Genomic DNA, 22,448 nt, shown 5'->3' with positions numbered 1-22,448 from the left:
GTTCCATTCAGTACAACTCAATTTTGTGAGACTTTAATATCTACATCCCTGATAGAATATTGTTTCCAAAACTCAAAATTTTAAATGTATGCAATTTTCCCTACTGCTAATGGAACTTGAATCAATTACACACAAACACACACACACATACATGCACACAAACACATACCTTGGTCTGTCCAACAGTAAGTACGTGCTGTCAGAGGACTTCAGGGAAATATTCATAATACTTTTAAGAGTCTCATTCTCTACCAAGCTAGCTAGCTGGGCGCGCTTTCACAATATTTTTAGATTGCCAAACTATTTTGGACAAACTTATAGTCTGACTGTCTATAATACTCATATTAATTACTGTTTAATCTTCAAATTACCACATGCTCTTTACACGGTTGCAAAATAAGCATTTGCAATGGAAAAATACACCCAATATGGTTCCCAAATAAATCTTTAATCAGTAAGAGGTTACTTTTATATCATATCCTAACGTTTGTGTGTGTGTGTGTGTGTTGGGGTGAGAGGGCCAGATTTTTTTGTATATCCATTGTATTTACAAAAGTAAACTGAAAAGGAGGATCTCAAAAGCAAACCGTGACTTCCTTGGGGAAACTGAATTTAACGCATTTTAACATATGGTTAAAAAAGAAAAGAACAGCCATGTTCTTAGAAATAAATGACACTTTTACCTACAATTCCCTTATACCAAAACCGAGCTTCTAGACATATAACATGGGTTCTCAAGAGCAACTGGCCAGTCTCCTCAACCAATCTCCTCCACACCTATCCCTTACAAAGGCCTCTTCCCAGGCTTCCTAACCATAGTCCTTCTAGCACTACAGAGAAGGTCTGTACTAATAAATTGTGTTTTGAGCCAAAATTGGAACTACTCATTTTGATATATAAGCAAATGACAAAAAACAAACAAAAAAAACGCTGAAAACCCTGAGGCAAAAAATTTAGATTAAATAGATCTGTGGTAATAACATTAAAAACAATAGGTTAACAGAACCAAACAATTCTAATAGTTCTAAAAAGTAATCCATTTGCTATGCATTAGGACATGCCTCTCTTTTCACAATTAACTCATCTTTGAGCAAGCATATGTTAGTTTATTAGCAGTGCCAGTTTCTTAAATATTAAGAGGAATGTCATCTTGTTTGGATTAGTGAAGGAAAAAAAGCATTTCCTGAAGGTAATTCTATTTATTTGGGTTAGCACCATGGGGTTGGGATCTACACTATCAGTATTTTGCTATTTTCTCCTCCAGTTATAAACAAATAAATGCAACAACAATGAAGACGTCTGGTCTTGAAAGACATTAAGTAGATATATTCATGCATTAATAATTACGGTTCCAGGGGCTTCCCTGGTGGTGCAGTGGTCAAGAATCCGCGTGCCAATGCAGGGGACACGGGTTCGAGCCCTGGTCCGGGAAGATCCCACATGCCGCGGAGCAACTAAGCCCATGCACCACAACTAGTGAGCCTGTGTTCTAGAGCCCGCGAGCCACAACTACTGAGCCCACGTGCCACAACTACTGAAGCCCGCATGCCTAGAGCCCATGCTCCGCAACAAGAGAAGCCACCGCAATAAGCCTGCACACCATAATGAAGAGTAGCCCCAGCTTGCCACAACTAGAGAAATGCCACGCGCAGCAACGAAGACCCAACGCAGCCAAAAATAAATAAATAAAAAAAATTTTTAAATAACAATAATTACGGTTCCAAGTGGATACTTACTGCTGTGTTTGCATCAATGGCATATTAGTGCTCTCATAATTGTCTGCGTGTAGAGGAGGTACGATTTCCCCAGTCACAGGGTGAAACACAGGAAGTGTTGACAGGGGCCATGCTATCTCTCTATTCTTGGACATGTCACGAAGTTCTTTGGTAGATTTCTGAATAGCACTATGATGGACCAGTTGGATGCTAGGTCAAAAAGAAATAAAACCACATATATTTAAAATCACATATTAGCCCCACAGGTCATCAGTTTGAAAAAGTTACAAAATCATTTTTTCTTTTTAAAATAAGAAGACATCATTTAACTCTGGGCATTCTACAAGTTATTTCAGAAAAAGATACATTTCATATACTTTTAACATAACAAAACTGAAAATTAGAAACTAATTTTTAAATAAATGCATCTCTCATTAAAGTAAGCTATAAAGCACTGCGTTACTATTACAGCCCTAGGTAGCACACTACTATTCTATTTAATTTCTACGATTAAGATAAAACTACCATAGCTTTTATATTGTTGCTTCTGATGGGGCATTTATAAATACTCACAGAAGTTTCATTTTATGGTAGGTTATTACTGTAGATTCAGGAAAACGTGTATGAAAGGTCTTTTCATCTGTTCTCTGGTTTATAGAAATGCAGATTGGGAAATCACATAATATAAATGGCAAGTTAATATGCTGAATCTGAAATATTTTAGTTTTAATTTTTATCTATATAATCTTAGTTTTCACACACTTTTTATTTTTAGTCTCACCCCTCCTAAATATCTCTATTTAGAAAGCAGCTTTCACATTTATGAAATAAACTATGAAAGATGATGAATGGGGAAAAAAAAAGCATGACACACATGTATGGAGCATGAGAAGCAACTGAGAAATTAAAAAGAAAATAACAGGAAGAAGACACTTACTCTGGTGTTTGCATGTTTCTCTTTTCCCTAGAAACAAAACAAAATTTATGAATTAAATAATAGCATTGATATTTGGAACATTAAGACTATATGCTCATGGATCTTGCACGAGGTGGAAATGCTGACACTGTTACTATTAAACGCAACCAGGCAGCATTTGCCACCAGGTTTATGACGTTACTTGGATGAGTACACATACAGAGATGGAATACTGGTGAGAAACGCACAGGAAAAAATGAAAAAAAAAATGGAGATTAAGAATCAAGCTCTTGGAAATAAGTTCCATGACATGATGAAATCAGGCTACGTGTAAAAATGGAAGAACTTGTTACTTGCTGCTTTATTAATTTTTTATCCTTTGTTTTGTTACCCTGACTTCCAGATAATCTCGGGAGATTATTTTAATTGACACAGATGTCCAGAAAGTACTACCTATTCATGAAGTGAAGACTCATTACTCAAATTATCATCTTATTTTCATTAATTTACTCCTAAGTTTTTATATATCTATATATATACCTTTAAATATTTAGGTGGTATCGCCCTGTTTGATAGCAGAACAATTTCAAGAAAAATTCTGACCATCATTTCTGATCAAACTGACTGAGACAATTTATTTATTTAAAGTGCAATTACCATGTCAATAGATTCCGCAGTCTCTGCTTACACAGGATGGCTTGTATAACCAAAATATCTAGCCTCAGTTATTCTTGGGACTGTTTTGCCTGCAAGAATTTACATCTAGCCTTAATAATTTTTGAATAAAGTAATTATAACCTCTAATTTAATTTACTAGACTCAAAACTATTTTACTTCATTTTAAAGGAATAAAGTACTGTAGTTTGACTTGAACACAATTTCAATTCATTTATAAAGTGTTTTATGCACTAAATGAAACTTGGCTTTTAATGGAATCTTATATGTTATCTTAGTAGCTCTATAATTTTTTATTAGTGATTTAAAGTACTCACACTCCTTCCCGTCGGCAGCACATGATATAAGCAAGTATTAGAAAAAGGACCAATGCTACTGCCGAGGGCACAGCCAGTGTAATTAGGAAATCCGTGTAATAGTCTCTGCTTTTCAAAGAATCGGAAGGGGGTTTGTATTCTCCACCATCAGGTAAAATCCCTTCTCCACGAATCACTTCGTGATAGGTGGACACTTGCTTTGTTTTATCAACCTGACACAAAAGAAGACAATTACACATCAAATTAATAGTTGCAAACATTATGAGAGTTTAAGATCTAGACATATCAAGACAGTCTTTGACTAATTTCTAAAAAGCAATGTTTTCCAATTACTTTATCACCTTGAACTTGTAATTATTTATGGAAACTAGGAAGAAGTAATGCATAAAAGTAATAAATTAAAGGGTGTATATTGGCCTACTTTCTAGGTCCTTCCCACAACATATATACATACATAAACGTATACAAATATAACAAATACGTGTGCATGTGTAGGTGTGTGTGTACAGTTGTTCTTTTTCAGTTTACTTCCTCCAAAGCAGAAGTCCTTCACACCACTCTGTATATTTCTTGTTTCCTAGTGACAAATCTCTAGTGCAGATGTTACAAACTGTGAACTGGCTGACTTCACAGCCAGTTCATACTCACAGTATGTGAGTATGGTTTCTAAGGTTAGTAATAGAGAAAAAAAAAAGAGAGAGAGAGACAATTTCTACGTGACTACAACCTTGATCTTTCTGCCATCCAGCTGACAGAAGTAGTTTTTAGGAAAGATAGTTTAAGGAACAGGTAACCCATCCAATGCTACAGTTTCAATAAATTCTATTCCAGGCTCAAAAAATGTACAACAGTTGGACTATATTAATTTACCTCCACAGTAACTGAACTGCTTTCACTATGTTGCATTTAATTATGCTAAGGTTTTTACTGAAGGGCACTACAAAAACAGCCATGTGAAACTTGTTACTACATTTGCTCGCGGCCTGAAAGAATGTTGGGGAGAATTATCTGTGGCATTTCTCAGTATCCTCTCCCATAAAACTCCACTGGAAGAATTTTGTTAATGATACAGTGCTAGTAAAAACTTTATCTTCTGCCAAGGAATTGATGCTCTGCCTCCTTTAAGAATGAGAACCAAATTACAGATGAATTTCCTCATTTAATCTGGGACATTAGGAGGCTTATTGTCAAACTTGACCTTAGGCTTATGTTTTGGTCAAGTTTAGGTCCTGATTTTCCAGTTCTTTTATATTTTATGTATTATGTTTATTGTCTGACCCTTTAATTTAAACCTCCTGAAATCTTCTGTGGTAAGATGTGACCTATAAATAAATACAAGTAAAAGAAAAAACCGAAAATTCCCAAGCTTTCTCTTATGAAGTCTTACCACAGAAATTTAAATCTTCAAAGAAGTCATTTTTAAACCTTTAGAAATCAGATAATTTTCCTAAACATGAACACTGTACAGCACAAGCACAAATAAAATGGTGTTGTCAGGGCCCGCTGTCTACTGGCTCTGGTGAGAGGCATCTATTTAAGTTATGATTGCAGCCACTCAGTCTTTAGCACCCTTGTATGGTTAGCATGATGACTGAAATATTGAGCTTTGTAAATAATACACATAAACCACAGCATCTGAATAATTTTACTTGATTTGAGAAGACAGGGAAAGAGCATTATTTTCCTAAGACACAGCGACATGGAAAGAGGAGCCTGGGGCCAAGGGCCACAGGTGCTAAGTGCCACAGTGTGAGCAGTATGTTCTCCCACCCTGGATCTGGGAAAAGTGCCTGCCGCTGGTTCTCTAAGACATGAAGTGACAGTTGTGTTTATGTGTTGATATTTGTTCAAATGTCAACTTTAAACTTAGACCTAATTCACTCACCACCAATCATCAAGAGTTGACAGAAGTTAAATCTAAAGGTCGCTAAAGAAGTGAAACAACTTTCCTATCTTCCAGAAAGGAGGATCAAAAAATTTAATATAACTTATATATAAAATATCATATATACCTTTCACATACAGGAAATCTTACCCATATGTTCCTAAGTCTTTGAACATGCTAATAAAAAAGTGATTTAGAAAGAAATATTTAATATTTACAGGGCTGGGGTAAAAGTCTAACTTTCCTCTGCTTTTCCTTTTATTGCTTGGTCTCTCCCTACAATCTGCGTTTCTAGGACATTGAGTCATAGCACAATATTGCTTTATTTCAGATTTGTGATTGTATTCTGGTCTCCCCTTCCCAAGTGGGACAGTGGCAGCATGTCTGAGGCTTCCTGCACATGTCACACTGACTCCAAAATCTATCTGGACTTAGCAGCCACCTGGATGTCCAGCGGGAACACTTGGACCACCTGCCAAGCTAATCTGGCCCCCACAACTAATCAAGAGTAGACTGAGTACAAAAGTGGAGGTACTAGTTCTTAAATGGATGCGCTTTCAACGGACTTGCCAAATCCTTAAAGTCAAGGGAAGTCAACGGCAGTTAACAAAGTAAACCCAGGATTTGTTCCTAAAAGCAGTTCAGGTTTCAGTCAAATGCTATCTCCAGCCACATCACTTCTAATTACATTTGCAAAAACAAAATAAAAACTCACCAACGAAATTTTGCACCAGTCGATATAAAACTGAGTACGAAATTTTTTATCACACGTTATTACAGGCTCCATTTCTTGACTGCATCTCAATTGATTCTGAGGATTTTCAACTTCTCGTAAACAAGAAGAAAATGGAACGTCGGCACCAACCATGACATAAACGCTGCAAAAATGTGAAACACTCAGGTTATCCTTTAAGAAAATTGGAAACACTGAAAAACAATCTACCCTGAAAGCAGGATTTATCCTTTTGAATTGAGGGATTATCTACAATCATCCCTAAGGTAGGGGCCTGGGCTTTAAAAGCAGTGATTCATGTAGGGGCTTCTTTTCATTCTTTCCTTTATTCAACCAACATTTACTGGGTGCTTTGGTGTACGAGACACTCTCTTGATTCCCTGTTAATTTCTAAAAATTTTTTCACCCTATTTAATTCAAAATAATCATGTATCATATTTCAATTACAATATTTGGTAGATTACATTCAAAAATATTCTTAAAGTAAATTGTTTAGAAAATAATATTATCACTAAAATAATTATCAGTAATAAATCTTCATCTGATTTCATTTTTAATAAGATTGTGATATTACATCCTGGAGGTGTGGAGCTGTAGGCAGACTTCTCCATTCTACCTAAGAGTTTTATCCATCAGCTTTCCTACTGCAGAGACCCCTACTGTTAGGTTCCTCATTATAAGGTCCTTCAATCTTTAAGAAGCTAATATAAAAGAACAACTATTGTTTGGTAAATACAAATTAGGCAAACAAAATGTATTTTCTTGATGTGTATCTTGGCAACTAGGGGAAAAGAACTCTATTCAATTTGCCAGTAAGAGTTTCACAATAAAAGTGAAGATAGTGATAATAGCATTTAAATAATCTTGGAGCAGCTTAAGAGGGTAGGAATTTCATAGGTTTTTTCCAAAAGAAAAGGGAAAACCAGGAAATTACTCTAAATAAATATTATTTCTTTTCCTATTGACAATGTTATAACTACTTACAAAATGGAATAAATCCATCAAAATTCCAGCTGTCTTCTTTGCAGAAATTGACAAAATGATCTTAAAACTCATATGGAAATTCAAGGGACCCACCCACACACAAAATTCTTGAAAAAGAAAAACAAAGTTGGAAGACTCACAATTACCAACTTCAAAACTTACTATAAAGCAATAGTAATGAAGATAGTGGTACTATCGTTAAGGCTTGGCATGTAGATCAGTGGAATAGAATTCAGAGTCCAAAAATAAAATCTTTAGTAAATTGATTTTGTCACAGGTGCCAAGACAATTCAATGGGGGAAAGAATAGTCTTTACAACAAATGGTACCAGAACAACTGGATATCCACATGCAAAAAAAAGAAGGTGGACCCCCAACTCACACCATATAAAAATTTACTCAAAAAAAAAATCAAAGACTAAATGTAAGAGCTAGAACTATTAAACTCTGAGAAGAAAGCAGACACAAATTTTAATGACCTTGAATTAAGCAACAGTTTCTTAGATATGACACCAAAAGTTCCAGCAATAACAGGAAAAAATAGATAAATTGGATTCTATCAAATTTTAAAACTTTGTGCTTCAAAGGACATCATCAAGAAAGTGAAAAGGCAACCCACAGAACAAAAGAAAATCTTTACAAGTCATATGTCTAATAAGGGACTTATACCTATAACATATAAAAGCCTCTAACAATTCCATAACAAAGAGACAAATAATCCAATTTCAGAATGACAAAGGATCTGAACTGATATTTCTCCAAAGAAGGTATACAAATGTCCAATAAGTGCGTGAAAAGATGCTCAACATCATTAGCCATCAGCAAAATAGAAATCAAAACCACAATGAGATACCACTTCACACCCATTAGAATGGCTACAATGAAAAAGACAGACAGTAGGAAGTGCTAGCGAGGATGGGGAGAAACTGGAACTCTCCTACTCTGCTGGTGGGAATGGAAAATGATGCAAGTGCTTGGAAGACAGCCTCACAGTTCAAGAGGTTAAATACAGAGTTACCATATATCTCAGCAATTCCACTCCTAAGTATATACCCTAAGAGAAACTTAAATATATGCCTACCAAAAAGCTTGTACATAAACGTTCACAGCAACATTCTTCTTAATAGTCAAAGAGTGGAAACAATCCAAATGCTCATCAACTAATGAATGGATACAAAGTAAAATATCCATACTTTACCCAGCCATAAAATGGAATGAAGTACTGTACATGAAACAACATGGATGAACCTTGAAAACAATATGCTAAGTGACAGAAGTTGGTCACAAAAGACCACATATTGTACGACTCCATTGATATAAAATGTCCAGAATATGCAAATTTATAGACAGCAAGTAAATAAATTGTGGTTGCCTAGAGCTGGGGATTGTGGTGGTGGTGACTGTTAACAGGTGTGAGAGGGGAGTGTTGGGAGGATAAAAATGCTCTAAAATTGACTGTGGTAATGACTGTACAACTTTGTCAATAAACTAAATCCACTGAGTTATATATACTTTAAATAGGTGAATTGCATAGTATGTAAAGTATATCTCAATAAAAAAGCTGTCTTTTTTAAAAAAAATGAAATAAAAGTATGGCACAAAAATTCAAATGTATGTAAGTATGAAGTCACACCTGTAATTGACAACTGTGCCCCAGAGTACCATTACACAGATTCATTTGGTTGCTCTTTATGTGAATTTTATATTTGGACTTAATTTGAAAGACTTTTTAAAAACTATGGTGTCTTTGGGAGACAAATAGTATATAATGGATTGAAATTTAAAATCAAGTTAAACATTTGTAAGTTCAGAAAAAGTAGATATAAGAAACCACTGGTGGGGCTTCCCTGGTGGCGCAGGAGTTGAAAGTCTGCCTGCTGATGTAGGGGACACAGGTTCGTGCCCTGGTCCGGGAGGATCCCACATGCCGCGGAGCGGCTAGGCCCGTGAGCCATGGCCGCTGAGCCTGCGCATCCGGAGCCTGTGCTCCGCAATGGGAGAGGCCACAACAGTGATAGGCCTGCGTACTGCCAAAAAAAAAAACAAAACAAAAAACCACTGGTAAAGAATTTTGATGATTAGTGAATAGAAACACATTCCATTTACAGGAATATTACTCAGCCATAAAAAAGAACAAAATAGGGCTTCCGTGGTGGCGCAAGTGGTTGAGAGTCCGCCTGCCGATGCAGGGGACAAGGATTCGTGCCCTGGTCCGGGAAGATTCCACATGCCGCGGAGCGGTTAGGCCCGTGAGCCATGGCCACTGAGCCTGCGCGTCCGGAGCCTGTGCTCCGCAACGGGAGAGGCCACAACAGTGAGACGCCTGCGTACCACAAAAAAAAAAAAAAAAAAAAAAAAAAGAACAAAATAATGCTATTTGCAGCAACATGGATGGACCTAGAGATTGTCATACTGAGTGAAGTAAGTCATACAGAGAAAGACAAATATCATATGCTATCATTTATATGTGGAATCTAAAAAAATGGTACAAATGAATTTATTTACAAAACAGAAAAAGAGTCACAGATGTAGAATACAAGCTTATGGTTACCAAGGGGGAAAGGGGATGGGGTGGGGGGAAGGGATAAACTGGGAGATTGGTATTGACATATATACACTAGTATATAAAAAATAGATAACTAATAAGGGCCTACTGTATAGCGCAGGGAACTCTTCTCAATACTCTGTAATGACCTATGTGGGAAACGAATCTAAAAAAGAGTGGATATATGTCAATGTATAACTGATTCACTTTGCTGTACAGCAGAAACTAACACAACATTGTAAATCAACTACACTACAATAAAAATTTAAAAGAAAGAAATATATTCCATTTATAACAATTTGTTAACTTTTAAACTTCATATAAAGCCAATTTCTATCCCCTTATTAACTGCTTAGCAAAGACCATATTTTTCCTTGATAACTGTGAAATATATTTGTAAATACAGAAATAAAATAAATATTTTAAAAACTGTTAGTTCTCTTGCTTTTACATAACATTGATTTGCATTTATAATTAGTAAGATTTTAAATTAATTCACTTCAAGATAACATAAATAGGCATAAGCATACGTTTTGGGTGCTTCGAAATGTTTTATTTTTTTCCTCAAATTATAAAAGCAATATAAAAACATTACATAAAACGTGGGATATAAAAACAATTAACTTCTATTACCAAGATCACGATTTTCATTTTCCAATGTACCTTGCAGAATACTTTTCAAGTGCATATATTTTAGCCTAATTGCAATCAATCTCTAAAATATAATTTTGTATCCTGCTTTTTCACTTAATGCGTCATAAGCATTTACCATATTGTACAGTCTTTGTAATTATATTTTTATAGAAGTATAATTTTTAAGTGTACACGATTTATTCAGTAATTATTTCAGAGTTGGACACGTAAGTTGCTTCTCATTTTTTGATGTTATAAATAATATTGTAAAGACTATCTCTGTGCATATTCTTTAATGTTACTATCTTAAAAGAGATGCCCAGAAGTGGAAACATTTTTATGACAGTTGACACATACTGCCAAACTACTTTCTTCTCTACTTGGATGATCCAGAAGCTTCACAAACTTAATATGTTCCGAACTGAGCTCATCATCACCCCACCCCACCTCCACCTGTTGCTCCTTCCATCATCTTCTCTCTCGGTGATTGGCATGGCCAGATGCTCAAGCACCATCATCTTTGACGCCTGTCCTTTTCCCTACATATTCAATCTATCATCAGTCTCTGACATTTACCCTGAAAGAACTCTCATACACACCTGTCCACTTTGTTCCATCCCACTGCTACCACCCCAGTTCTAGTCACTGTCACTTTCCATAGGGAGTGAAGCCAACAGCCCCTTGATTGTCCTCCTTGAACCCAGTCTCTCTCACTGTTCTCAGGGAGCCTATCTGCAGAATGAATGATACCAGTTTACAAACAGAAGCAACTGTATATTTGAAAGTTGCTAAGACAGTAGTTCTTAAAAGTTCTCATCACAAGAAAAAAAAATTGTATCTATGTGAGGTGATGGATGTTAACTAAAGTTATTGTGGGGATCATTTTGCTATATATACTTATATCAAATCTTGATGCTGTACACCTTAAACTTATCCAATGTTATATCGTCAATTATATCACTATAACACTGGAAAAATAAATAAGTTAATAAATAAAATGCAAACACACTACTCAAGAGAAGCAGATACTGGATTTGCCTTGTATGTCAAAAAAACATGTATTTATTGCTTCTTTTATAGAGCCAGTAAGTTTCAACATGTTGGCTTTTTAAAAAAATAATTTTGTACGAGACCATGTATTATAACAATTACAATTCTATGCTATACGTGCTAAAATACATCTTTCCTAATCTGCTGTTTTCCCAGATCTTTGACATGCAGCTTTTTTTGATTTGCAGCTATTTTGATAGGCTAGCCTTTTGATAGGCAGAAATTTAAAATTTTTATGAAGTGAAAGGAGGATGATCTTTACCTTCATGACCATAGCCATATGTTTTCAAACTTTCAAATATATGTAAACAGATGGGATGGGAGCATATTATCAAGTTCAAGGCTCTCAAGCAATGTTAACAAAACATGGTGACTCACAATCTTAGGCACTGGGTACTCTGAATAAAATTTGTTCCTTACGAAGGATTTTTTCTTCCAATTTGAACAACTCAATTTCCCTTGAGGTAAAAAGCATTTACTGAGTCCTTCACACATACAATGTGGAGAACCACCTTACAGGTAAAAAATTTAAGTCAGGGGCTTCCCTGGTGGCGCAGTGGTTATGCATCTGCCTGCCAGTGCAGGGGACACGGGTTTGAGCCCTGGTCCGGGAAGATCCCATCCCACATGCTACGGAGCAACTAAGCCCGTGCGCCACAACTACTGAGCCCGCGCTCCAGAGCCCGCAAGCCACAACTACTGAAGCCTGCGTGCCTAGAGCACGTGCTCCCAAGAGAAGCCACAGCAATGAGAAGCCCACGCACCGCAACGAAGAGGAGCCCCCGCTCGCCGCAACTAGAGAAAGCTGCGCACAGCAAAGAAGACCCAACGCAGCCAAAAGTAAAAATAAATAAAATAAATTTATAAAAAAAAAAATTAAGTCAAAACTCTGGTTTTTGTCAGCAACAGCCAGATAAACAGATCCAGTGATTGTATTTTTTTACCTAATTGTCCAAGTAATGAATGTAGTTTATTCCTTATTTTATGTATATAGGAGACAAGGGACAGTTTAGAGAAGAAAGTGTCCACATATGCTATGTTGCCTGGGAACTCTTGAGCTCTTGAAAGAAAATGCATCATGATTCCTGCCTCTCTGCTCCACCTCACTTCTTTGTTCTGTGCATATCAGTCAATCAAAAAATAAGATGAAAAATAAAGAAGAAATAAAACTAAATAAAGAATCTAATTCAGAATAAGAAATAAAACAAAGAACAAGGTCACTTCTGGACTCTAGTTCTACTGCTTGTTACTCATCTTTACTGGAGAAGGGATGAATTATCTTAACAAAAGAGGGAACTGGCACACAAGGCTCAGACCTTTCTGGAGTTTTTTGTGGGAGGATTTTCCTGCTTGCAGAAAGGAGGCATTTAGGTTTGGTCTATTCTTTCAGGCATGTGGTTAGGGCTTAGCAGGCCTACTTGCTAAAATGAGAATTTTAATATAAACCATTTTCTTCAAAGGTCCCTAGTGCTTCAAGATAAAAACCCAAACAATTCTTCCAGGTGTACAAGGCCTTACATGGTCTGGTCTTTGCCTCTTTGGTCATTATCATTTCTGGATCCCTGTCCCCCATTTCCACACAAAGTAGGTTTCCAAATTGACCAGGCTTCCTCCTACCTAATGGATTTTGCCCAAGCTGTTCCTCTGCCTAGACTCTCGCTTTCTCATTTTTTGAGCTGGCTAATTTGTACTCATATTTTAAACTCAGATCAGGTTTCATCTCCTCTATGAACACTTTGACATGGACCAGAAGTGGGAGAGGAGCCGTCTCTGTGAATACCTCAAATGTGATAGGTACAACACTGCTTTCTAATTATCTGATTACTTGCCTGGTCCCTAATAGATGTGAGCATAGACTGCATTTTTAAAATCACTGTACCCTAGAGACTAATACATTATTCCCCCATAAAAAATACTTAATAAATGCTAAACTATGAAAGAAAAAAAGTGAATCTATGCCTAGAACTTAGAAGAACAGATATTAAAGAAATATAGTTATAGACATATAGTTTAGACATATAGTTGCATTGACTTTTAAAATTTATTTATTTTTATACTTATAAAAATCGACTAATATTGGCTTCCAATTTTTACTTTATTAAGCCTTTTTAAAAAAAATTCCAATCTCATATCACCATCATTCCCTAAAAGAAAGAATAGTTGCATCAAAAACACAGGAGGCACGTTATTTAAGAATTAAAGACTGGGCTTCCCTGGTGGTGCAGTGGTTGAGAGTCCGTCCACCAATGCAGGGGACACGGGTTCGTGCTCCGGTCCGGGAAGACCCCACATGCCGCGGAGCGGCTGGGCCCGTGAGCCATGGCCACTGAGCCTGCGCGTCCGGAGCCTGTGCTCCGCAACGGGAGAGGCCACAACAGCGACAGGCTCGCGTACCGCCAAAAAAAAAAAAAAAAAAAAAAATTAAAGACTATCTTGTAAATCACCAAACATGGGGACAGATTCAGCAGAGCACTACAGACTGGCCTAGGACCATGACCTCACATCAGAGCAGTCTTTGGCAGCCTTTGACTTACATTCTCTTCTTCAAGTGTAACTTCTCCCTGAGCCCTTTACAGGGCAAAACACAGACAATTAATTAGAGGGAGTACTTTGTGAGATTGTCTAGAGAATAAACTAGGATCCTCTGTTGTTGATTGAGGATAGATCCACAGGCTTTGGTAACCAGAGGAAACAGTGGTAGGTTTGACAATCTCTTATGAAAAGTGAGTATATTCTTTAATCCTCACACCCCGTCATTCCCTTCCTAACCACCATTTACACCGCATCACTCACCCTGAGTTGGCAGCTCTGCCATGCCCAGAATGAAACATGAACCTGCTCCTCTTTCCACCAGCTTTATCCCAGGCTAAATGCATCCATGAGTCCTTAGCCTCTGGCTCAGTGTCAAGAGCAAAGCAGCCCTGAGACCACACCCAGAGAGAGCACAGTTGCCCTGAGGTTATGGGTCTGGAAAGTGAAAGGGAATCTTTTCAGGAGGTTTAGGGTTCCTTTGCAGGAGCTTACTCATTTTGAAGGAAATCTTTATAATTGTTTTCTGTTAGATTTAGAAGAAGTTTAAAGGCTGTCAGTGAGGTCGGCAGAGATGAAAAAAATGCACATCAAGAAGGATGAGGAGCTGGGATGCTGTAGAGGGGGTTCTTGACGACTGACACTTAAGGGCACTCTGGGACGTGGAAGGGCTGTTGGTTTACTCTGAGGGTCTACTACTGAGAGCTCCTCTTTGTCTTCTGCTGTTGGTTTGAGTAACATGGAAAAGTTTGCAGTTAGTAAATTGTGGCTGCCTTGCGTAACAGGAAATACTTTCGAGGAGTTTTTTCTTTTTTTAATCAGAGACTGAGACTTATGCAAAATATTAAGCAGAACACGGTTATTAGGTGTTTAATTAACACTTCTAAATATATTTTTAAATAAAATTTTAGAAAATAAAGGGATGCAATTCCTTTGCATCTCTGATCCCACCCTCAATCTTTTCAATTTTTTTTTTTTTTTTTTTTTTCAGTACGCGGGCCTCTCACTGTTGTGGCTTTTCCCGTTGCGGAGCACAGGCTCCGGATGCGCAGGCTCAGCGGCCATGGCTCACGGGCCCAGCCGCTCTGCGGCATGTGGGATCTTCCCGGACCGGGGCACGAACCCGTGTCCCCTGCATCAGCAGGCAGACTCTCAACCGCTGCGCCACCAGGGAAGCCCTCAATATTTCAGTTTTAAAGAGATTTATAGTCCATGTTATTTTCAAAACAAAGTACAGAGGCAAAAAGTTTTGTAAGTGAATCAAGAATCATATACATCATTAAAAAGAAAGGAAAGCACAAGAGATGAGTTAAGCACTGGATTTATTTCTAAATTGAAGGCAACAGCGTAAAAAAAAAAAACCCTATTTTTGTTACCTTGACATTATGTAACAACCAAAGAAAATATGCAAAATCATTCCCAGGGACAAATTTTTCTCCTGCAATTATACTCCAGTAGGATCTTATTTCACTGGTGCACATATAGGGACACTGGAGTAACAGAGTTGGCACTGGGTATAATTTATAGAAAATCTATTTTAAAAGACTTATTATATGAATACTCTGTAAAGGTTGCAGCTTAACATTAAATTAAAACTCATGGAAAGCATTTCAAGTTGGGAAAGGATCTGAGACAACAGGGTCCAAATAAATGCCACGGGACTGACAGCACATGCCTCCCGCTAGCAGGTGTTGGGGGGTCAGTCAGCTAATGACTGAATTCTCCAACAAGTACTTGTAGGACAAAAAATTCTGTTCTTAATTTAGAGTCACATGCTCAGGCCCAGCCCTAGACTCAAAGATCCGGAATCTCTAGGGGGAATCAGAGGCCAGGAACCTAGGTATATTCTTCATAAAGCTCTACTGGCAATTCTCAGGCTAGACATAGTTGCGCAGCCCTGTTTTAGGTCAGAGTTTGGTTTAGAGAGCTGTTAGTTCAATTTAGCCTAGTTGTTTCTTAAAGTGCCTCTACGGGTGGGGTCTACACTACTGGTTAGAGAAGCGGTGAGCCCAGAAGAAAGCACAACTATGGAAAACTCTACCAATACCTGGTTTTCATGTTGTTTCCTCCAACATCTTTGGTCATTGTTTTAACAATCACTGTGGAACACATTACCTTAAAAACCTGTTGAAAAGATTCCACATTTGGAGAATGTCTTCAGGGGAGATACCCCTGTTCATCTCCTTCTATGGTCCTCCTTCAATTACTCAATTGGGAAAGAGATCCATGTTGTACCTCTCAAGTAAAATTTTAAGCTCCAGAATTATGTTTTCATAGAGAAAGCCAACCAGCAGATGATAGGCAAGCGATAAAGCAACTATTTTCCTCCAAGCACTTCTATGTGTGCTTGACTGACTTCAAAATCCATTATTGTACCATACAAGGTACAATTTAATTTTGAAATTTGTAACTTGGACTTTGCAGCTCATTGCTTATCCTTTATCCCCCTTCGGACTACTCGCTCATACCTCACCTATGTCTATTTGTGATCTTTTCCCTTATCTCCAACAAAGTTCTCCTTTAAAGTTTCCCTTAAATTTGATTCTTATTAACCCAGATATTCCAGTTAATTCCAGATATCATCTGTATAAATGTTACCAAGAATATGGATAAAGGAGGAGTTGGAAAAGGACATGCTACATAAAATGTGATTTATTCCATATCTCGCATATTTATAGGATTGGTTTTTAAAAAGGCAGATCTGCCTCAACTTACGGAACAGAAATTAAACAGCAAAATTTCATCTGACATTGAGATTCGATCTGTCAATGTACCCAGGCATAAGGAGTGTTTCATAACCTCTACAAGAATGTAAGTCATACTCTGAATCTGTAAGGCTTGAGAATAGACAAGTCCCTTTCAAATGCATTGTCTCGTTTAATCATTACAACAACCCTGAGGGAGAGAGTATAGTCCCCATTGGAGCAGATGAGGAAGTTGAAGCCCAGAGGAGTGCAGCAGTTTGCCCAGTGTCACCCAGCTTGTGAGTGACAAGGCCAGGCTTTAGGAATGGGTTTCAAATCCACCCCAGCCATCAATCACCACCACATGGTGGAAAGAATGTTAAAGGCAAAGAAATAGTTTCCTAGAATAAAGTTACAGCAGTCTGTACATCCTTCTGCAGCTGATAACTGGGGCATCAACTTCCTTTGAAATTCAGGACCCTAAATAAACAGCTTCTCTATGGAAGGTACAAAAGACTTAGTGCTGTAATTTATGATGTGGATCCTGATCTATGATTAGATTTCACAGGACCTGGAACATCAGATATAAAATCTCTTTGTCAATACAGAAAATTGCTAGTTTTTTCATATCTTTACAATAACTATTTCTTATTAAAAAGAAAAATGCAATAGGCCATCTTCCATCTATAATAAGTTTGATAAGATCACCATATTTAAAAATCCATACTTAAGGTAAGTCTGCTTACCCCTCCTTCATGTCATTGATGGGAAGCGGAACCCTGCCGCCCCTGTCTAGAGCTGACGTGATGTTTATGGCGTTCAGACGCTCTGGCTGCCACACATTTTTCACGGCCCCAAGAAAGTCTCCGAGAACCTCGCTGGCCAACATTTCTTCTACGTTCATATTTTTAATGAAGAATTCTGCTTGATACGGTAACGGGAAGTCTAATTTTGGTGAAAAAGGGTATGCATATCTTTAATGAAGTAGTCTTTTGAAAGGGAAACAAAAGAACCATTTGAGATTTGTTGATTTCTGTCACAATCCTGGATTCCGGGAACGATATTATTACTGACTTTAAAGGCTTTCTATATAACAGAGGATATATCTAAAAACACGACGTACATTAGACCCAGAACTTTATCTACAATGCAGTCAAATCTAAGGGACAGCAGGGCAATTCACAATTAGAGAAAAAAAATAAGAAGGACAAGAAAAAAATGTCAAATCTCAAATCTGTCGTTAACTTGCCAGCGACCTGCCGGCCTCCTTGTCCTGTCAATGTACTCAGGTAGAAGGAGCATTTCCAGAACTTAGAAAAGTATTTTGTACTTGTAGTGTTCTCAAGCTGACAGATCTTCAAATACATTGTTTAATTTAATCGTTACAATCCTAGGTAGTGCTATTTCCCATTTGAACAAAGGAGGAGGCTGAATACAGCACCATCCTTTCTAAATAGAGAAGACATGGCAAAATATCTATACTTGCTTGTGGGTTGCTTATATATGATATGGAAAACCATATTTTTAATTTGCAGTGTTATTGATCTTTTTAGAGCATGCTAAAACATCACATTTTACTAAAATAAATATTGACTGTATTTTCAACAAGAACTTTGAAATCATAGCTATTTCATTTTTTGGATCACTCCATAATTAAATATTCTAGAGAAATAATATTTTAAATTTCTCATGAAATTCCATACCTCACATTGTTAGAGATTGAGTTCGCTTTTTCCCTCCCCAATGTCTCATCAGTAATTTCCCTCTAAAGATGCCAAAATGAATATTTTAAACCAACCCAATGTCCCATTCAGACTCTCAATATAAGAAACTTTAAATAAATATAATTTATTTCAGCTTCTCAAATGTTACTCTTAAATTACAAACTATCATTTCCTGTGTTCTGGTTGTTCTGTTAAGACAAAGGATAGCTTTCTTTTTGTTTAGTAATATTTCTGTAAGAATAAAGGCTACTTTTTTTTTAATACTTACTACGAGGCAGGCCAAGCTAAGGGAAAGAGGTGAATTACCGTATTTAACACTCACAAGCAGAAGGTAAGCAGGTACTTGTATTTTTCTCCATAGGTTCAGAAAGGGAAGCTGATCTTGCGATCATTTGAATTTACCTCATATGATTTTCATCTAAGCTAAAAGAGACTGTATATATAAAGTGCTCAATGGAGCTCCCAATATAGAGTAAGAACTGAGAAAATGGTAAACTTTAGCAATTCTTACAATAATATGCACAAGTTAATTACTTGGACTCTGCACTTTACTTAAAAGGAAAAAAAATACGTCTGGACTATACACGGATTTAAAGTCCCCAACAATAATTATATTATGTATATCCTCTGACTTATTTCATTAAAACTCATGTACTATATGTTCTTATTTCTTATACTATTTTTATCTCATGTACTGTTCCATTCTTATTTAATAAACAAAAAACTAAAATTATACGACAAATAACTGAAACCTTGATGACTTCATTTATTATCAAGCCTCTTTAATATTAAAGGACATTCGATGCCAGAGATGAAATCAAGGAGATATTCTGGCTTTCGAGTTTTCTGGAGTGTGGTGTCTCTCCCTAAAGACTAAGTCTTTCAAAGCCCTAATCACAGAAGGCTCTTCACTCATCCCCTACCCTGTAATTTATTCTGCTTATGATTTTGTTAGATTTGTTTGATGTATAGCCCATCTGCAATCTTCTAAAATATGCTATGTTTATTCTCTTTTATGTAGATAAGTTTCCTGTTTTATACTGATACGTTTCCTGTTTTATACAGATAAACAGGAGCTTAATCATGCTACATTTTTCCCCATACTGAGAAACAGTCATGCAGAAAAATGTCATGAAGAACAGTTTCTTGGCAATAAATAATATTTATAAATAATACCAAGGGGTATGCTAGAAGTCTATCATCTATTAATTTCATTCAGTGAAATTTTTCTAAAAAAGCGTGCAAAACTTTTTCCTCATTATCAGTGCTACTCCTTGGAGAACTGTTACTTGGCTTTCCCTAATCCATGTGACCCTCCGTGGCTCCTTTCTGAGACTTGCGGCCGCCACGCCCTCCGAGGCTCCAGGCTGTGCAGCTGCCTGCCGTCTACCCGGCCAAGTGCTGCTGCCAGGCCTCCCAGAGATGAGTCACAGTAGCTTTCTAACTTTGGGGAAATCCCGTGCCTGCTATATTTGGATATCACGGAGGCCAAGGGAACAGTAGCCAACAGATTGGTGGCAGGCCTCTGAGGCACTAAACCCAATTTAGAGAATCACTCTATGTACTCTCCTTGAGCTCCATGCTGTACGATTCTACATGACTAATTTCCCATTAGGTCTCCCAGAGCAGGAGACTGCTGGGCAGGGAGTTGCACCGAGCATGGTTATCTGGATATTCAACCCTTGTTACTTCTTTCCTAACCTTACCCGGGAGAAACGGCATGTGTACAGGCCATGCTCAAAGATGTACGTCCTAGTGTCCACATGCATTCCATCGAGACAAGCAAGGAAAAATGCCTGCCATTTGGTGCACTGATTTTCAGAGTTTGGGCCACTGACCCTTATGTAAAAGGAGGCTTTCAAAACCCACGTACTCGTGCTCCCTCAACCCTGATTTAAATAAGTAGCCCCTAATGCCAACTTTCAATCCTTCAGTCATCTAACAGTCTTACATTAGTATCTGCTTGAACATGGGTCCCCACATGTGTACTATGTATTGAGTACATGTGTGTGGACCCATGTACTCTGTATTGACAGATGCCTGTGTACTCTGTATTGACAGGACTGAGACCAGACTTGAGAAGGAGGAGATTCAAAACTGTAGACCAGGCTATCTTTCAGTTTGTAGGGGCTCCCATACCTGACAAAGGGTTTTGAGTCCCTCTGAGAGCATAATAGTGAGGTTAGTGGTCCAAGCCCACTGCAATGGAAGTATAACTAAACTGCTGGATTCCCAAGGAGAAAGGGAACTTCGCAACCATTCTGCTCATTAAAGGTATTCCAAATTCTACAAGGACAGCTTGGACTGGATGCAAGTATCCAATTACAATTGGAGTCAAGAATAAAAATCTCCTTGATCCAAACATGAATACCTTCCAAAAGCCCTTGGGAAGTAGAAAAGTGGGTAAAGAGTCTTCTGTCCAGGCCAAAGGAACTGGTACTTGGACTTTCTTTTCATATATGAAGGTCATTTTAAATTTTAAACTAGCACATTTGTTGCCTGCAATTATTACAGCTAAAATGCCTGGGAAAAAAACTCATGCTAAGGGTTTCAAAAACTTCCAGCAATCTTCTCCCCAATTATGTACTGCATTATCAATTCTATCGAAAATGCTTTCTTTCATATACTGTAAAGGTAATTTTTAACTCAGCCTTTACTGAATTATTATGAATTCCAAATTAGTAGGCTCTGATAAAATGTGTTGTGTTTGCTTATTTGTTTTCAATCATACTAGTAAATAGAAGTAAGAATTTTCCTATCCAGGATGCACAACTGTTTTACTGTTTTGGGAGGAAAAATGCTATATCAGTTCTTCTCCTGTCACCCTCATAAATGATATCTGGTATAGTATCCCATGATTTATAAACTTTAACCACAAAATGTTTAGTGGTATGTATTTTTCCCATTGAATGCCAAAACAGGATCAGAATATTTGAGAGTGTAATTCTTGGAATCTCCCCTGTGTCCCTAACCTTCTAAATCCTTAGGCGTCACTTACAATTCAAGCATGTGTAACAATAAATTGTTGTTGGACTCCAGCAATTACAGATGCATGATTAGCTATTTAGAAAGGAGACTGTGACCCAAATTATGGTTTATTTCTGTCCATCAACAACTCTTTATCATCATATACAACCAAACTACCACCGATGATAGGTTTGAAAGTAAAATAATACCAATCATGCATTCTATGATCAGCCCTATGTCAAGCACATTTTGAGACTTAAATGATGGCATCCTTACCTCAGACTTACGAGAGAAATAGTATTCTTAGTCTCACTTTACAGATGATTTTACCAAGGCCTGGAGAAAATAAGTGGCCTCTACATTTGGTTCCCTACCCTGAGGTTTTCAGCACCAAAACACATCATGATATTTTATAATGAATTAAATATTGCTTAGTTTTCTACATTTTACTATTTCATTAGTTATAGTAGGTATGTGGTCCTTTAAAATCCTTAACTATGTTTTACATACATATAAAATATAAATGAAATACTTCTTGCAAATAAGGAAACAATCAGCAACATATTTTTCCATACCTACCTTCTGCTGACATTATATTAATTATCAAATTATGCCTTGCAGTCTCAAAGGTACGCCTATTGTAGGCAGTTATCTATTAGAAAAAGAAAGTCTCATTAAAGAAGTAAAATGTTATTCGGAAAACGAAATTCATTAAGGACAAAATGAAAACAAATTGTCGTTCTTTCCATTTTCATTATTTGTTTATATACTTACAAAATATTCCTTCTCTGGACAAGAATCCAGAGCTTTTAGCAATATTGTGGGAAAATAGATAATTAGGTATATTTAACATGCTAAAACAAGTTAAAATCAGAAAAACCCTTTTATAGAAGACTGTTAAGTGCCAGTAGCAATGCAGATGCATCATTAGTAAATGGATTAACCATTACGAATTACTTACCAGAGCTGTTCTAAAATTTCAAAAAAGCCAAAACAATATATTGGAGCTTAAAGCTTTAAATGGAGCTTAAGGATCACACCAGAAAGTACACTTTAAAACAAGCACATCTCTGTGTTGTTTGCATTCAGTAC

The 22,448-nt window shown here is 37.1% G+C and overlaps 1 protein-coding gene across 5 annotated transcripts in view; it reads right to left on the bottom strand.

The window, feature by feature from the left end:
• The window catches only part of SGCE (sarcoglycan epsilon), a 67,634-nt gene that overhangs the window by 11,588 nt on the left and 33,598 nt on the right, over window positions 1-22,448 (bottom strand). For 3 of the 5 annotated variants that reach the window (XM_067746385.1, XM_067746387.1, XM_067746388.1), the window contains 6 exons: window positions 21,936-22,008; window positions 17,412-17,610; window positions 6,224-6,386; window positions 3,624-3,835; window positions 2,653-2,679; window positions 1,737-1,925 (listed from right to left, as the gene is read on the bottom strand). In XM_067746385.1, the coding sequence (XP_067602486.1) occupies window positions 1,737-1,925; window positions 2,653-2,679; window positions 3,624-3,835; window positions 6,224-6,386; window positions 17,412-17,610; window positions 21,936-22,008 (863 nt within the window). The remainder of the gene's footprint in view (window positions 1-1,736; window positions 1,926-2,652; window positions 2,680-3,623; window positions 3,836-6,223; window positions 6,387-17,411; window positions 17,611-21,935; window positions 22,009-22,448) is intronic. The other 2 variants (XM_067746386.1, XM_067746389.1) reach the window with 1 other exon arrangement.

The sequence above is a fragment of the Pseudorca crassidens genome, chromosome 8, assembly GCF_039906515.1.
Source record: "Pseudorca crassidens isolate mPseCra1 chromosome 8, mPseCra1.hap1, whole genome shotgun sequence".
Classification (NCBI taxonomy): Eukaryota; Metazoa; Chordata; class Mammalia; order Artiodactyla; family Delphinidae; genus Pseudorca; species Pseudorca crassidens.
This window is presented reverse-complemented; position numbering and strand designations above follow the sequence as displayed.